This window comes from Mastigoproctus giganteus, chromosome 9, assembly GCF_048544385.1.
Source record: "Mastigoproctus giganteus isolate SK-2022 chromosome 9, ASM4854438v1, whole genome shotgun sequence".
Classification (NCBI taxonomy): domain Eukaryota; kingdom Metazoa; phylum Arthropoda; class Arachnida; order Uropygi; family Thelyphonidae; genus Mastigoproctus; species Mastigoproctus giganteus.
The window spans coordinates 229224800-229242993 of NC_143583.1; the positions used below are offsets into that span (position 1 = coordinate 229224800).

At 39.0% G+C, this 18194-nt stretch overlaps 1 protein-coding gene across 1 annotated transcript in view; it reads right to left on the bottom strand.

Annotated features, from left to right (window-relative positions):
* Positions 1-18194, bottom strand: part of SH3PX1 (sorting nexin 33-like protein SH3PX1) — a gene marked incomplete at its 3' end in the record, with an annotated part of 294611 nt that overhangs the window by 176119 nt on the left and 100298 nt on the right. Inside the window, exon 5 of the mRNA XM_090380950.1 lies at positions 11872-12011. Within this exon, the coding sequence (XP_090237076.1) occupies positions 11872-12011 (140 nt within the window). The remainder of the gene's footprint in view (positions 1-11871; positions 12012-18194) is intronic.

Below are 18194 nucleotides of genomic sequence, written 5' to 3' on the forward strand. Positions count from 1 at the left end.
AGGGGTCATAGGTTCAAATTGAGGACAGTTGTAAAATAGATGTCTGGAATTGCTATTAGCCAGAGGGTAGTTGGTTGCTGTCCAGATGGAACAGACTTCCATCTGGCGTTGTTGTTGTTGTAGAAGTTGATAGCTTAAATAAATTTAAGGCTGAACTAGACAAACATTTGGAGTGGCCGGATGGGTGAAATGGGATGGTTTTTTTGGCTGATGCTCTATAAATTTACTTTCTTGCATCATATGCCTCAACTAATGCTAATGTAACTCCCAGATACCTTTTCTCCTGCACAGTTTTTAATTCAACTCCACTTGGTGGAGTTGAATTAAGTATATAATTTATTTCTAGGTTGTTATTTCCCAAGTGAAAGACCTTACATTTAGCAACATTAAAACATAGCTGCCACTTCTCTGACCATCTTCGAAGTCTGTCCACGTCATCCTAAAGGAGTGCTGTGTGGCACTGATCATTAACAACTCTACCAATCTTTACATCATGTGCAAATTTTTACATCACACCTTCTATCCCTTCATCAATGTCATTTATGAAAATGAGAAATAACAATGATCCATGAACTGATCCTTGAGGGACCCCACTCCTGACATTACACCAATCTGAAGAATATCCATTAATCACAACCCTCTGCCTTCTGCCCTGCAACCCAGAAATCCATCTTAGAATCTTACCAGTAATCCCAACTTGTTCAAGCTTATACAGTAACTTCTTGATGGACCAAATCAAATGGTTTGCTAAAATAAAAATAAACTATGGTGAAATTGTTCCCTTAATCCAGCTCATGAGTAACTCTGTCAAAATAGCCTAGTAAGCTAGTTAAGCATGATTTACCCTTAACAAAGCCATGTTGTGCATCCTTCAGAATGCCGACTTTAGACATACCTGTCTAAAGTCGGTATTTTTGGCTGTTTGAGTCGGCGGTTTTTGGCTGTTTCAGTTGGTGAATTTTTGGCTGCTGTAAAGGAATAAATATTTTTACCATATTCTTCGTTAATTAATATACTACATTGTGTTTTACAAAGATATTAAATAGGTTTAGTAGCATTCGTTAGCTTCTTATTTTGAATTTAACTAGTGATTTTTGGAAGTTACGACTCCCGGTGCTGGCGGCAATATTGTTGAACAAGCTGCCATATTGTAATTGATAATAAACAGCCTAACGTATATATCTCGAACTGATAGCATAAGGTATAACGTAAAACTAGATAACGTAATATGAAGCACTGTATTAGGAATCTGTTAGCTTAGTATTATCAATTAATCAAAATGTATGTGAATGGAATTCATGACTCAGACTAGAGACGCAAAGCGAAGATCACACACTAGCGAGAGTGCTCTGACTTGGGGAGAAACGAAGGGGGAGATTCTCCAATGGATCACAGTGTCAAAAAATGCGCAAAATGCTTGCTGAACTTTCTAAAACACAACATGATCTAGCCAAGGAAGATGTCTTTGTGGGTGCTAGATGCCTAGAATATCAGGAAATTAGGCGCCAACTGACTGTTCTGATGGGCGCCTATGAGAGTTTGAGGCGTAGGGAAAATGCCCTCGAAGAAATTAATATGAGGGCCCATCAAGTTCTGAGCTACACAGCTCAACAGCAGAGCTAACTCCTTGCATCAGGCAACACAGAGGCAATCTCCAAGGCAGAATGTGCTGGTACCACAGGAACTAGTTATTATTGGTGACTCTAATGTCAGGGAGACAGGGAATATACTATGCAAGAAGGATAGGTGAAACGGGACCATGATATGTCTGACAGGGGGCAAAAGTTGATGACGCTGTAGAGCAGATATCATCTTTTAAGGGCACAAAGGGTGATATTGTTGTACATGTTGGAACTGATGACATTAAGAGTAAGAGATCTGCAGATTGACTCAACAAGTACAGGTCAATGTTGAAAAAAAGTTGCGAGTTAGGGTTGAATGTGAAAGTGTCTGCAATTCTGCCCAGACACGATAAGAAGTATATGATGAAAGCCTTGTCGATCTATTCAGCCCTGGAGAGATTGTGCAAGGTTCAAGCGGTAGGATTTTTTTTCAGCCTGGTCTGTGCTTGTTGACAGGAGCGACTACTTCTACAGGGATGGGGTACACTAAAATAGAAAGGGTGCAAGAATATTTGCTGATTGCATCGAGACAGTGCTAGATGGGTCGGAAAACTGCTAGCTTGAGGGGGGGATACACAGACTAAAAGGTTAACAGTGGCCATAGGCAGAGGCAAAAGTGATTCTTGCACTGCTTCTATTAGAATGAGCAGCAGCATTGAAAGTAAAGTAATGGAGATTTCCAGAATTGTTGGGAGTCATAGTGGAACAAACAAATACATGGGCTGTGTTAGGGTACCTAAGAGTAGAAACAGTGAATGTATACTTCCATGTACAGCAATGCTAGGAGTATGGTTAATAAATTTGATGAGCTTGAAGTGCTAGTCAAGACATCAAAAGCAGATATTGTTGGGATATCAGAGATGTGGTATCACACAGATATAAGCAGTGCAGAATTGGAATTTGGGGAGTACAATGTGTACAGGAAGGATAGACAGGACCGTAAGGGAGGAGGAGTTATGCTGTTAGTTAAGAAACATAAAATATAGGGAAGTGCATCCAATTGATGTTGGTGGACAATGCAATGTTGAGTCTGTTTGGTGTGAAAGCACTGGGAAAGGAAAAATGGGAGTAGGTGTGCGTAATAGGCCTAATGAAGCTAATGAGTATAATGAGCAATTGTGCAGAGAAATAGAGTGGGCCAGTAAATCAGAATGTCTTATAATGGGTGATTAACTTCCCAGATATTGACTGGAACTTGTGGATTGGTCACTCGCACACTAGCAAGACTTTTTTGGATTATTCGATGGCTGTTTTCTACAGCAGCATGTTCGAGAGGCAACCAGAGGGTTGTTGTTGTTATTTGGTTTTTAGGAGCATTAGCAACTAAGGCCATATTGCTCCGGGAATATGAAATGGTCATTCTCTGACCTTTCCACATCCTCCGTATTTGGTGGTGACGGGCTCGAACCCCGGTCTAATCAAGAAGTGTGTGCTATGCACTGCTGCTCCTTCCCACATGGCTACGGAGGCGCCTGCAACCAGAGGGAGTAATACTCTTGATCTCATTATCAGAAGTGATTATTCATGCATTAAGAATCTGCAGATAAAGGAACCACTGGGTGACAGTGATCTCAATGTACTGATATGGGAATTACTTAAAGATGTAACAACCATCAAGGCTAAAGGGAAGGCTTCTACTTTCGTAAAGGTGACTAAAGGGAGTCTCAGGCAGTTTTTAAATTGTGTACAGTGGGATCAACTGATGACCAATGTTGAATACAAAATGGGAAGCCTTCAGGGACTTCGTAGATGCCCCTGAAGGCTTCCCATTGAATAGGGTGCGAGAGTACATGTGAACAAGCAAAGATTTTACGGCTACAGCAAATAGTGAAGTTTTTGCTTTTTTATTGACTTAAATTGGCATATTAATTTATTTTTTTAGAGTTGCTTTATATTCCTAGTAACAATACTTTAGTTTAAATTGAATTCACATAGAGATTTTGTAGGTTATTACATAGTATCGATAACGGTATCAAATCCACGTGTGGTCAGGTTTTGCAGCTCCTGCAAACGAAAAGTTTTATTTATACTTAGTCGCTTTATTGACTTAATTTTTAGATTAAATTATTTTCTCTAAGTAGCTTATAGACCTAGTCAAGCTCCGTGGTTTATTTTGAATTTAGATAGCACGATTTGAAAAGTAAATAATACTTTGTGTTCGTAGATTAACCGTTTGTAACTTGCCGCCATTGTTATAAGATACAACGTGAGCTAGTGTAAGGTTTAACAGAAAACTAGACAGCATAAGGTTTAAAGGAAAACTAGATAGCGAAAGGTTTAAAGGAAAACTAGATAGCGAAAGGTTTAACGGAAAACTAGATAGCGAAAGGTTTAACGGAAAACTAGATAGCGAAAGGTTTAACGGAAAACTCGACAGCGAGTATAGTAGTATCAATTAATCAGTAAAATTTATTAATCTTATTAAATTTCATTGTCAATTGAATTGTACTGTTTCAACTAAATAAATATAGCGACCTAGTTATTACAAATGTAACAACATAAATTAATACATATAAGTTAACAGGGGATAAGAAAGTCGCATTAGCATTAGTAGAGGTATATGATGCAAGAAAGCAAGCTTATGCAGCATCAGCCAAAAAAAAAAAAAAAAAACACTTCCACTTCACCCCTCCGTTTGTTCGAAATACCTGTCCAGCTGAATCTTAATTTTATTTAGGCTATCAACTTCCACAACAAGGGATGGAAGTCTGTTCCACCAACCAACTACCCGCTGGCTAAAGGCAAATTTCCACACATCCATCCTACATCTGTCTTTCCTCAATTTGAATTTATGCCCTCTCAGGTGATTATTCTGAACAAGAGACAGTATCCCATCAGCATTGAGCATGCTCAAACCATTCAAGGCTTTGTACACCTCTATCAGATCACCTCGCCGGTGCCTAGTCTCCAGACACTGTAATTTGCAAAACTTAACCCTTTCTTCGTAAGAGCAACCCTTCGTTCCATTCACTAACCTTGTTGCCCTTCTCTGTACTCGTTCCAGCAGCTCTACATCCTTCTTGAAATGAGGCTTCCAGACCTGTATACAGTACTTAAGGTGCGGCCTGACCATTGCCTTATACAAGGGAATAATCACCTCCCTATCCCTGATAGAAAACTTCCTGTATATCATTGATAAGACACCATGAGCTACTCTTGCAGCCTGTCTGCACTGCTCAGAGAACTTCATATCTGCCTGCACAATTACCCTCAGGTCCTTTTTTCATTCTCTACCACTGTCAGTGTAGTACCACAGAGTTGATACGTAGCTCTGGGGTTGCTGTTTCCCCATATGTAGTAATTTACATTTGTCAATGTTAAACTTCATTTGCCACCTCCCAGCCCATCTGCACAACCTTTCCAGATCCTTTTGCAGCAGCATAGCGTCAGTAGCGTCCTTAACAACACTGCCAACCTTTGTATCGTCTGCAAACTTGGACATTAAGCTTAATATACCATCATCAATATTATTTATAAATACAGAAAACAACAATGGACCCAACACTGAACCCTGAGGGACTCCACTAATAACATTAGTCCACGATGAGCAGTGTCCATTAATTACCACTCTGTCTTCTGCCACTCAACCATCCCTTTATCCACAGCAACAATTTGCCACCAATGCCACACTGCTCCAATTTGTGCTGCAGTCTTCCATGTGCAACAGTATCAAAAACCTTTCTACGATCCAAATATATAATATCAAAGTTATTTCTGCATTAAATTCTTTTGTGACTACATCATAGTATCCAATCAAATTGGTCAGGCAAGACCTTCCCCCTTAACAAAACCATGCTGTGTCTGAGCTATAACTGAATTCTTGTCAAGATGATCCTGCAGCTTCTTTCACCAGTGCTTCCATTAATTTTCCTGGAACAGAAGTTAAACTCAAAGGTCTATAATTGCTTGTGTCAGCCTTTGATCCTCCTTTGTCAATTGGGGTTACATTTGCACATCTCCAGTCTGTGGTACCTCCCCTGAGTTCAAGGAAGCTCTCATAATTATGGCTAACGGATTGCTTACTTCCTTTGCTGCCTGCTTTAATATAACTGGAAGATCCCATCCACCCCAGGTGCCTTTCTTGTATTTATCTTCAACAATTTCTCCTCCACTTTACTCTCAATTATTACAAGATCATCTAGCTCACTGCCAGTGTTTACTTCATCTATGAGATTCCCCTTCCTGAATAACTCCTCATGTGTGAATGTAGATGCAAAATATTGATTTAGTTTGTTAGCTACCTCAGCAGGATCATGAACAGTTGAACCATCGATATCAAGTGTACCAATCTGATTCATCCACTTCCTTCTAGAGTTTACATAAGTAAAGAACTCCTTGCTGTTTTTCTTTGCATCCCTTGCCAAAGATTTCTCGTAATCTGCCTTCGCCTGCCTAACCCCCTTTGTAACTTGGTTACAGATCAACTTATATCTATCATAGGCTTCCATGTCACCCATTAATTTATATGTATACCATGCATTTTTCTTCTCTGCCATATGTCTCATTAGTTCATCTGACATCCATTTAGGCCTAAAACTTGAACAATATTTCTTAGATGGTATGTAAAGCCTAGTAGCTTCCAAGATAAGTTCTTTGAACGCTTCCCATTTTGAGTTTGCTGTTGGTAACATCATCAGTTGTTCACACTGTATAGAATTTAAATACAGTCTCAGACCATCGTAATCGCCTTTATGAAAGCAATAACCCTTCCCTTTACCCCTGATGGTAGAGTTACCTTCTTGAGTAAATCCCACTTCAGCACACTGTGATCACTGCCACCTAGTGGTTCCTGTATCTGCAGATTCTTAATGCATGAAGAATCACTACTGATAATCAAATCAAGAGTATTGCTCCCTCTAGTTGCCTCCCAAACATGCTGATTTAGAAATCAATCATATAATAAATCCATAAAAGGCTTGCTAGTGTGTGAGTGACCAACCCACAAATTCCAGTCACCAACCCACAAATTCCAGTCAATATCTGGGAAATTAAAATCCCCCATTATAAGACTCTCTGATTTACTGGCCCACTCTATTTCCCTGTACAGTTTCTTATTATACTCATCAGAGTCATTAGGCCTATAGCACACTCCTACTCTCACTTTTGATCTTCCAATGCTTATGCCACACCAAACTGACTCGACACTGCACTGTCCAGCAATGTCGACTGGCTTCACTTCCTTGGATTTTATGTGTTTCTTAACTAATAGCATAACACCTCCTCCCTTCCTATCCTGTCTATCCTTTCTGTAGACGTTGTACTCCCCAAATTCCAGTTCTGAATTACTTATATCTGCGTGACACCACGTCTCTGATATCCCAACAATATCCGCCTTTGATGCTTTGAGCAATACCTCAAATTCATCAAATTTATTTACCAAACTCCTAGCATTGGTGTACACACAAGTATACATGCACCTGTTCTTTTTCTTAGCTACCCTAACACAACGCATGTGTTTACTTGTACCCCAATGACTCCCAGCAGTCTCTGAAATATCCTGCATCTTATTTTCCAAGCTGCTGCTCATTCAAATAGAAGTGCAAGAATCACTTTCACCTCTGCCAGTGGCTACACTGTTAATCTTTTAGTCCTTGTATCCCTCCAATCTAGCAGTTTTCCGACCCACCTAACACTGCCTCGATAGCATCAGCAAACATTCTTGCACCCTTTCTATTTAAGTGTATCCCATCCCTGTAGAAGCAGTCTCTCCTGTTAACAAGTACAGACCAGGCTGAAACCTGGTCTGTACTTGACCAAACCTAACCTAACCTAATATAACCTAACTCGGAGATTATAATTGCATTGGGATATAGGTTTAGGGTTATATTTTGTATTGGAATTTTATTGAACTTGAATAGAAATTATGACTCAGACCAGAGCAGCAAAGCAAAAGGCTCAAACTAGTGGAAGTGCTTTTGCTCAGTAGAGAACTGAGGAGGGGGGGGGGGGGAACGGTTGTCCTCAGAATCACAGTCTATTGAAATGCACTGATTGTTTGATTTTTGTGGAGAAATCAGGAACGGGACATGATATTGCCAAGGGGAATATCTTTGTGCGTGCGTGCAATGTAAAGAGTGCGAGGAAATCAGGTACCAACTCGGCATAGTTATGGGCTTATATGAGAGCTTGAAGGACAGAGTGGATGCCATCGAATGATTTAAATTGAGGAGCCCATCAAGCTCTCAGCTGCTCACATCAATGCCAGAGCTTGCACTTGAACATCACGCAACACAGCGGGAACCCCCAAGGCAGAATGCGCTGGTCCCAAAAGAACTAGTTGTTGTGGGTGACTCTATTGTCAGGGAAACGGGGAACATATTGTGCAAAAAGAATATATGGAACAGAACCAGGGTATGTCTGCCAGAGGGAAAGGTTGATAATGTTGTAGGGCAGATTTCATTCTTTAAGGGCACAAAGGGTGATATTGTTGTACACGTTTGCACTAATGATATTAAGAGTAGGAGACCGGCAGAATTACTTAACAAGTACAAGACAATGCTGAAAAAAAGCTCTGAGTTAGAGCTGAATTTGAAAGTGTCTGCAATTTTGCCCAGACACGATAGCAGGGAGTATATGATGAGAGCCTTGTCGATCAATTCTGCCATGGACAGATTGTGCAAGGCTCAAGGGGTAGACTTTTTCTCAGCCTGGTCTGTGCTTGTTAACAGGAGAGACTGCTTCTACAGGGATGGGATACACTTAAATAGAAAGGGTTCAAGAATATTTGCTGATATATGCTGGGTCGGAAAACTGCTAGCTTGGGGGAATATACAGACTAATAGATTAACAGTAGCCGCTTGCAGAGGTAAAAGTAATTCTTGCACTACTTCTATTGAAATGCAATTGAGCAGCAGCCTGGAAAGCAAGGCAATGGAAATTTCCAGGACTGCTGGGAGTCATAGTGGAACAAGTAAATACATGGGCTATGTTAGGGTAACTAAGAGTAGAAACAGGTGCATGTATACTTGCATCCACACTAATGCCAGGAGTATAGTTAATAAATTTGAAGAGCTTAAAGTGCTAGTCAAGACATCAAAGGCAGATATTGTTGGGATATCAGAGACATTGTGTCACACAGATGTAAGTAGTGTAGAACTGAAATTTGGGGAGTGCAATGTGTACAGAAAGGATAGACAGGACAGGGAGGAGTGGTTATGCTGTTAATTACGAAACACATAAAATCTAAGGAAGTGCATCCAATTGATGTGGGCAGACAATGCAATGTTGAGACTGTTTGGTGTGACATAAGCACTAGGAAAGGAAAAATGAGAGTAGGTGTGTGTTATAGGCCTAATGAATCTGACGAGTATAATGAGCAATTGTGCAGAGAAATAGAGTGGGCCAGTAAATTAGAATGTCTTATAATGGGGTATTTTAATTTCCCGGATATTGACTGGAATTTGTGGGTTAATCACTAACATACTAGCAAGGCTTTTGTGGATTTATTTGATAATTGTTTTCTACACGAGCATGTTCGGGAGGCAACTGGATGGAATAATACTCTTGATCTGATTATCAGTAGTGATTCTTCATGGATCAAGAATCTACAGATAAAGGAACCACTAGGTGGCATTGATCACAGTGTGCTGAAGTGGGATTTACTCAAAGAAGTAACTACTATTAAGATAAAGGGAAGGGCTTTTGCTTTCATAAAGGTGACTACGGTGGTCTGAGACAGTATTTAAATTCTATACGGTGGAATCAACTGATGATGTTACCAACAGCAAATTCAAAATGGGAAACATTCAAAGAATTAATCTTGGAAGCTACTAGGCTTTTCATACTACTAAGCTTGAACAAAGAAAATGTTCAAGATTTAGGCCTAAATGGATGTCAGATGAACTAATTAGACATGTGACAGAGAAGAAAAATGCATGGTATACATATAAATTAATGGGTGACATGGAAGCCTATGATATATATAAGCTGGTCTGTAACCAAGTTACAAAGGAGATTAGGCAGGCGAAGGCAGATTATGAGAAATCTTTGGTAAATGATGCAAAGAAAAACAGAAAAGAGTTCATTACTTATGTAAACTGTAGAAGGAAAGGGATGAATCGGATTGGTCCACTTGATATCAATGGCTCAACTGTAGCGATGCTGCTCAGGAAGCTAACAAACTAAATGAGTATTTTGCATCTACATTCACACATGAGGAGTTATTGAAGAAGGGGAATGCCAGAGGTGAACTAAACTCTGGCAGTGAGCTAGATGATTTTGTAATCACTGAGAGCAAAGTGGAGGAGAAATTATTCAAGATAAACATAAGAAAGGCACCTAGGATGGATGGGATCTATCCAGTTATATTAAAGGAGGCAGCAAAGAAAGTAAGTAAACCCTTAGCCATGATTATGAGAGCTTCCTTGGACTCAAGGGAGGTATCCATGGACTGGAGATGTGCAAATGTGACCTCAATTCACATTTGGTTTTTTTTTTTTTTTTTTTTAGGACCATTAGCAACTAAGGCCATATTGCTCCAGGGATATGCCCTGGCCTTTCCGCATTCTCCGTATTTGGTGGGCACGGGCTCGAAACCCAGTCTAATTAAGAAGCATGTGCTACGCACTGCTGCTCCTGCCCACCTGGCTACGAAGGTGCCACCCCCCCATCAGCATGCTCAATGCTAATAGGTTTCTTCCTCTTGCTCAGAATAATTGCCTGAGAGGGCATAAATTCAAATTGAGGAAAGACAGTTGTAGGATAGATGTGTGGAAGTTTGCCTTTAGCCAGCATGTAGTTGATTGCAGGAACAAACTTCCATCTATCTTTGTAAAAGTTGATACTTAAATAGAGATTCAAAGCAGAACTGGACAAACATTTGGAGCAAGTGGATGGGTGAAATTAGATTTTTTTTTTTTTTTTCTTTGACTGATGCTATATAAGCTTGCTTTCTTGCATCATGTTGCATCAAATTTAGCATTAGCCTTTACCAGTGCTAATGCTAAATTTCAGTTCCCCTTCAAACAGCTAATTGTTACATAACGTAGTTCACATGACTGCCATGGCATGCACATAGAGTTTTCCTGTATTATTTTTTACTTGTGTTTTTTTGTTTGTGTGAACATCAATGTATTTTTACATAACATTAAACGTATTTTTAACTGCAACCTGTCATTTTCTTTCCATTTTTGCTGTTTTGCACAATAATTTATTAATATTAACATCTACCACTTAGTATTGACTGGTAACACAAAGAGGGGGGTGTGGGCGCCACACCTCCACCCTACTTACGTTGGTTTGCACCTGGGAGGTCATTCACAGTGTGCTAGGAGCCATATTTAATGACTTGCACATGGGGGTTATACCCAAGGTTTCCAAAAGTTCTACCATCGTGAAGGTGCAAGCTGAGGATTTAGTTTCACAGACCAACCAGACTTTGCTGAAATTAGGGTTTGTTTGTTTGTTATTTGGTTTTTAGGAGCATTAGCAACTAAGGCCATATTGCTCCGGGATATGCGGTGGTCATTCCCTGACCTTTCCGCATTCTCCGTATTTGGTGGTGACGGGCTCGAACCCCGGTCTAATCAAGAAGCGTGTGCTATGCACTGCTGCTCCTTCCCACCTGGCTACGGAGGCGCCCTGAAATTAGGGGTTCACTTAACTTGAGTGTCACCTGAATATCAGTTCTATCAGCATTTTAGACTCTCAGGTAGCAAGCACAGCTTGGAATATCTGAGAAAATATCTGCGACACCCTTAAGGACTCCCGTAAAAAATTGATAACATGTTTCACACCTGCACTGAAGATGTCAATAAATCATCGATTTCTCTGATATATTATTTGTCAGTTTCAAGAGGATTTTTGTTTACAAGCTACAATCCAAACCTAAAACAGGGTATGTCCTAATAGTCCAACAACTTAGATTCTGTGACAAAGTTTTCCTTAATCTTAACATGAATTGTGATTTGCACCTTGAGTAAGAATGTAAAATCAGATTGCTGGTTCTTACAGGAAAGACAGATGCATTCATCTGTATAAATTAAATTTCTATTACAAATAATTAATAAAATAAAAAAGTTTTGTCACTGTCAATTATTAACTTTAGTTGTACTGTCTACTAATCCAGTTTTCTCAATTCATATGCTAATTTAGGCCACAGTCATCCTGAATTTAACTTTTTAAATAATGCATTCATTTAGAATTCTAATACATTTATGTTTTAGAAGTGCTAAGAGAGGAGAGCAGAGCATAATCTTAAAATAAAAAATTTCTTTTGTCTTTTTTCAACTAAAGTATGGAAATAACTGACCTATTGAAACTCTTTTTCACAGTTCCTTTTCCACTTCCATCCATTGCAATCTTTGAGGAACTATTAAATTCATTTGATTTTAGCCCACAAATATCAAACTGCTTGTTTTGATTTTCTTCATTATTTTGAGTTTGTTGGTCCTCAAAAAGAGAAAATAAATTAAGTTATGATAATTTGTTTAAAATAATTTGTTTAATTTTGATGATTTTTTTTTTAAATTTAAATTAAAAAAGTGAAATCAGTTCATACCTAGAAGTAACAACAAAAGATAATTTCAACAGAAGCATTATCATATAAACCATGTCTTAGTAATTATTCGGAATCCAAAGCAGCGTTACTTTTAAAAACAAAAAGGTACAGCTAGGCCTCGCATACCGTGAGTTCGATTAACGCGATATTCAGTTAATGCTATTTGAAAAATGATACCCCTTTTCACTTTACACGATGCAAATTTCCGGTTAACGCGATCTTTTTTTTTTTTGTTTTTTTTATGCGATAGTTGAAAAAGATTTGAATCGCCCGTTAAGCTTACCGCGAGTCGTACGGTCAATAAACAAACGTTTGCCTGCTGCCCGCCTCGGTGTATTCCATCAACCATTGGAAGAAGACGTGTTTGTCTTCTGCTAATAAAGTCAATGCAAGACTTGCATTTAAAAATTCAAATTTTTAAATGAGCCAGATGAAAATGTTACCGCGAAGGAGATAACGGTAAAATAATTAGATGAAATCTTTCGTATCGCACAGAACCTCAAACAAAAGGTTTGATGTTCTCTGCGATATTTATTTCGCCAGGGCCCAGAGAAGATTGTTGTCGGCTATCGGAAATTGATTGATGAAAAGAGAAAGTCAACACTGTTCAAATATTTCCGTAACAGTAATTTCTTCATTGTGTATTTTATGTCAGAGGGTCCCAAAGTTTCTCGATTCACGGCGCCTTTAATGTCTCAGTAATTTTTTCAAGGTGCACCCAGACCAAAAGAAATACCTAACAGTTTCGTTTAGTAGTTAGGTCCAAACAACTTAATAAGAAATGCTGAAACTGTGAACTACCTCAAGCTAGTAGTTCGCGCGGTGTCCGACAGATGTCGAGTATCGCTGTGTTTCCCTCGAAATTTTAAAATATTCCGCGGCGCACAGTTTAAGAACCACTGTTTTATGCAATAAACATTTAATTCCATAATTATTTTCATTATCTTTTACATTATATACAGTTAAAAAGTTATTTAAAAGGTATTTTTAAAATTCTTTATGGACATTCCAGAAGGTCAAGGACCAATTATAATTTTTCCTATTGGTTATGATATTCGATTAACGCATTTCCGTTTTGCACGATGTGCTCGCGGGACGAATTAATCGCGTTAATCGAGGCCCCTGTATATAAAATTTTTTTTTTTTAAAAATCTGCAATCACCTGAAAAAAAAAGTCCATTTTATACTTGACGGTTGTGTTAATGCCTCAAAGCTACATGTTTCTTTGATGCCAACTGAGCGGTGCCACAATCTGCATGCTAATTAAAATTCTCAAATTTTGTATTCAATTTTTTTTTTTTTTTTTTTGTGTGTGTTTAAAGGCCTAATGAATCTGACGAGTATAATGAGCAATTGTGCAGAGAAATAGAGTGGGCCAGTAAATTAGAATGTCTTATAATGGGGGATTTTAATTTCCCGGATATTGACTGGAATTTGTGGGTTAATCACTCACATACTAGCAAGGCTTTTGTGGATTTATTGGATAATTGTTTTCTACAGGAGCATGTTCGGGAGGCAACTGGAGGGAGTAATACTCTTGATCTGATTATCAGTAGTGATTCTTCATGGATCAAGAATCTGCAGATAAAGGAACCACTAGGTGGCATTGATCACAGTGTTCTGAAGTGGGATTTACTCAAAGAAGTAACTACTATTAAGGATAAGGATAAATTTGATGATAGTTTAAGATTAAAAACAGCAACCTTCACTATGGATTTAATACTGCTTCAAAGAATACACAAGTATGAATAAAAAATGCTAAATTTATAAACTTCAATAAAATATACCATGGTCATAATAAAGATGTGCAGTTACAAAATGCAGCAGTATGGATAAACAGGTCCACTTCAGGAAATCATTTCAATTTTGGTACCTAAAAGTGAGACTTATTTATTAAATAGACTATGCCACCTAGCTCTGATAAATAAAAAAAAAAAAAACTGAACTAACTGTTCTCTCTGGTAATTAGACCATGATGCAGCTATATGACATCAGCCACTTTTCGATAGTTTGTCTGTCTAAGACCTAGCTCCTGAACTAAACTGACATAATTTGTGGCATGGGTATATGCTAAAAAATGAAGCAGAACTTCATTTTGAAACCCGCTTGTTCATGGATTTCAAGGAATGAATTATTATTTCATACCTGTGAATCAGGACTATTTTATGCATTAATTGTTCTCTTTTTGCAAAGCTACCTTCAGCTGTTCTTGTTGTTATTTGGTTTTTAGGAGCATTAGCAACTAAAGCCATATTGCTCCGGGGATATGCAGTGGTCATTCTCTGACCTTTCCGCATCCTCCGTATTTGGTGGTCACGGGCTCGAACCCCGGTCTAATCAGGAAGCGTGTGCAACGCACTACTGCTCCTGCCCACCTGGCTACGGAGATGGCCCCCTACCTTCAGCAGAACATGATCAACCTTTATGTATGTTTAATGCAAACAGCATAAGGAGGTTATGTGCAAATTTGTCATTCTGATGGGATCATATAAGGGCTAGAAGAATAGTGATGATGATGATGCCCTTTTCAAAGGATTACAAGAAAGGGAGCAATCGAGCACTCAGATGCCCAGCCCAACACTTGAGCTCATACTCCAGCAGCAGAAAACACAACATCCTCCATAACAGAGATTCTCAACCTCCACAAGTAGTAGCTATAGTTGGTGACTCAATTGTCAAGAATATTAGAAATATATTGCACAAAAAAGAACAGTAAAATAAAACCAGGCTATATCTAACAGGGACGTTTCAGCAGCTTCATCTTTTAAGGGAACAAAAAGATGATATTGTTCTACATGTTGATACTAATGATATCAAGAGCAGATCTGAAGATTTAATTAACAAGTATGCTCAATGCTGATGGGATTCTTCCTCTAGCTCAGAAAAATCACCTGAGAGGGCATAAATTCAAATTGAGGAAAGACAGATGTAGGATAGACGTGCGAAAATTTGCCTTTAGCCAGCGGGTGGTTGGTTGGTGGAACAGACTCCCATCCCTTGTGGTGGAGGTTGATAGCCTAAATAAGTTTAAGGCTCAGCTGGACAGGTATTTTGAACGAACAGAGGGGTGAAGTGGAAGTGGGGTTTTTTTTTTTGGCTGATGCTGCATAAGCTTGCTTTCTTGCATCAAATGCCTCTACTAATGCTAATGCTAAAGTATAGAGCAATATGGAGAAAAAGGAGAGAGTGAGGAGGGAAACACTGTAACAATGGAAGCCGTGTGAATCAATTCAGCCCTAGAGAGACTGTGCAAGGCTCATGGGGTAAAATTTTCCTCAGTGTGGTCTGTGCTTGTTAACAGGACAGACTGTTTTTACAGGGATGGAACACACTTAAACAGAAGAAATTAAAGTTTATTTGTTGATGCTATTGAGGCACTATTAAATTGGCCAGAAAAATGCAGTCACAGGTAGGAGTGCAAGTGATTCTTTCACTGCTTCTATTAGTATATCGGTAGACTGGAAAATAATGGGTTTGGGATTTCAAGGCCTGCTGGGTTTCTTCATGGAAAAAGCAATGAGTTGCAATAGGCTTACTAAGAGTGAAAAGAGGTGCACATATTGTGGAATATACACAAATGCTAGCAGCATATTTAAAAAATTTGATGAATTTCAAGTAATGGTCAAGTCATGAAATGCAAACATTGTAGGGATATCGGAGACACAATGTCACTTGGATATAAGGGTTGCAGAATTTGAATGGAGGTTTGGTTTGTTTTGTTTTTATTGGCGCATTAGCTACTAAGGCTATAATGCGCCTTTGAATGAAGGAATTACAATGTGTACAGAAAAGACGAGAGGAGGGGAGGTTGCTCCTAGCTAAAAAAGCAGAAAATCTATGGCTCTACATCCAGTTGACCTGGGTGACCAGAGCAATCAGTGGAGTAAGTTTGGTGTGCCATAAGAACTGAAAAAACAACACTTAGAGTAGGAGTGTTCCATATAACTAATGACTGAGTATAATGAGACTCTAGAGATATGGAGAGATAGGCAGTAATTCAGAATGTCTTATTAATGGGCAGGGGGAGAGGAATTTTAACTTTCCAGGAATTAACTAGAATTTGTAAATTCATCATCATGCAAAAATTTGAAGATTTATTGGATGACTTTCCTATGCCAGCATGTTGGAGACAAAGGAGGAAGCAATACTCTTGATCTGATTATCAGTGGCAACCCATCATGCATTAAGAAACTGTAGATAAAAGACCCACTATGTGGTAATGATCATAATGTATTGAAGTGGGATTTACTTAAAGCTGTATTGCCTTATACAATGGGACAATCACTTCCTTTATTCATGCTAGCAAAATTCCTGTATATTATTGACAAGACACCATAAGTTACTCTTTTTTCAGTCTGTCTGCACTGCTCAGGAAACTTCCTATCTGACTGTATGATTACCCCCAGATTCTTTGCATTCCCCACTACCCTGAGTGTAGTGCCACATAGTTGGTATGTTACTCTGGTGTTACTGTTACCCATATGCAGTACTTTACATTTGTCAATGTTAAACTTCAGTTGCCACCTCTCAGCCCATCTGCTCAACTTCTCCAGATCCTGTAGCAGTACTGTACTATCACTACTGTCATTAACAACCATGCCAAACTTTGTATCGTCTGCAAACTTAGACGGTAACCTTGATATATCTTCATAAACATCATTGATAAATAAAGAAAACAGCAATGGGACCAACACCGAACTACGGGGGACTCCACTAATAACATTATTCCATGAATAGCAGTGTCCATTCATAACCACTCTGTCTTCTCCAACTCAACATTCCTTTTATCGATTATAGCAACTTTCCCTTAATGACATTCAACTCCAATTTGTACTGCAGCCTTCTGTGTGAAACAGTATCAAAAGCTTTCCTCAAACCCAACTATATAATAACAAAATTATTTTTTGCATCCAGTTCCTTTCTGACCACATCATAGCATCCAATCAAATTTGTCAGACAGGACTTCCCTTAACAAACCCATGCTGTCTAAACTATAACTGCAGGATCATCTAAACAAGACTTCAATTATAGCTCGGACACAGCATGGTTTTGTTAAGGGAAAGTCTTGCCTGACCAATTTGATTGGATACTATGATACAGTCACAAAAGAATTGGATGCAGGCAATAACTTTGATATTATATATTTGGATCTTAGAAAAGCTTTTGATACTGTTGCACAAACTGGAGCAGTGTGGCACTGGAGGCAAATTGGTGCTATGGATAAAGGGATGGATGAGGAGGAGAAGACAGAGAGTGGTAATAAGGGACACAGCTCATCGTGGGCTAATGTTATTAGTGGAGTCCCTCAGGGTTCAGTGTTGGATCCATTGTTGTTTTCTGTATTTATAAATGATATTGATGATGGTATATGAAGCTTAATGTCCAGGTTTGTAGACGATACAAAGGTTGGCAGGCTTGTTAAGGACACTATTGACAGTATGCTGCTGCAACAGGATCAGGAAAGGTTGAACAGATGGGCTGAGAGGTCGCAAATGAAGTTTAACATTGACAAATGTAAAGTACTACATATGGGAAAACGTAACCCCAGAGTAATGTATCAACTCTGTGGTACTACACTGACAGTGGTAAGAATGAAAAGGACCTGGGGGTAATTGTGCAGGCAGATATGAAGTTTTCTGAGCAGTGCAGATGGGCTGCAAGAGCAGCTCATGGTGTCTTATCAATGATATACAGGAATTTTTCTAGCAGGGATAAGGAGGTGATTATTCCTTTGTATAAGGCAATGGTCAGGCCATACCTTGAGTACTGTATACAGGTCTGGAGGCCTCATTTCAAGAAGGATGTAGAGCTGCTGGAACGAGTACAGAGAAGAGCAACAAGATTAGTGAATGTAACGAAGGGTTGCTCTTACGAAGAAAGGCTTAAGTTTTGCAAATTACAGTGTCTGAAGAATAGGCACCGGCGAGGTGATCTGATAGAGGTGTATAAAGCCTTGAATGGTTTGAGCATGCTAAATGCTGATGGGATTCTTCCTCTTGCTCAGAATAATCACCTCAGAGGGCATAAATTCAAATTGAGGAAAGACAGATGTAGGATAGATGTGCGGAAATTTC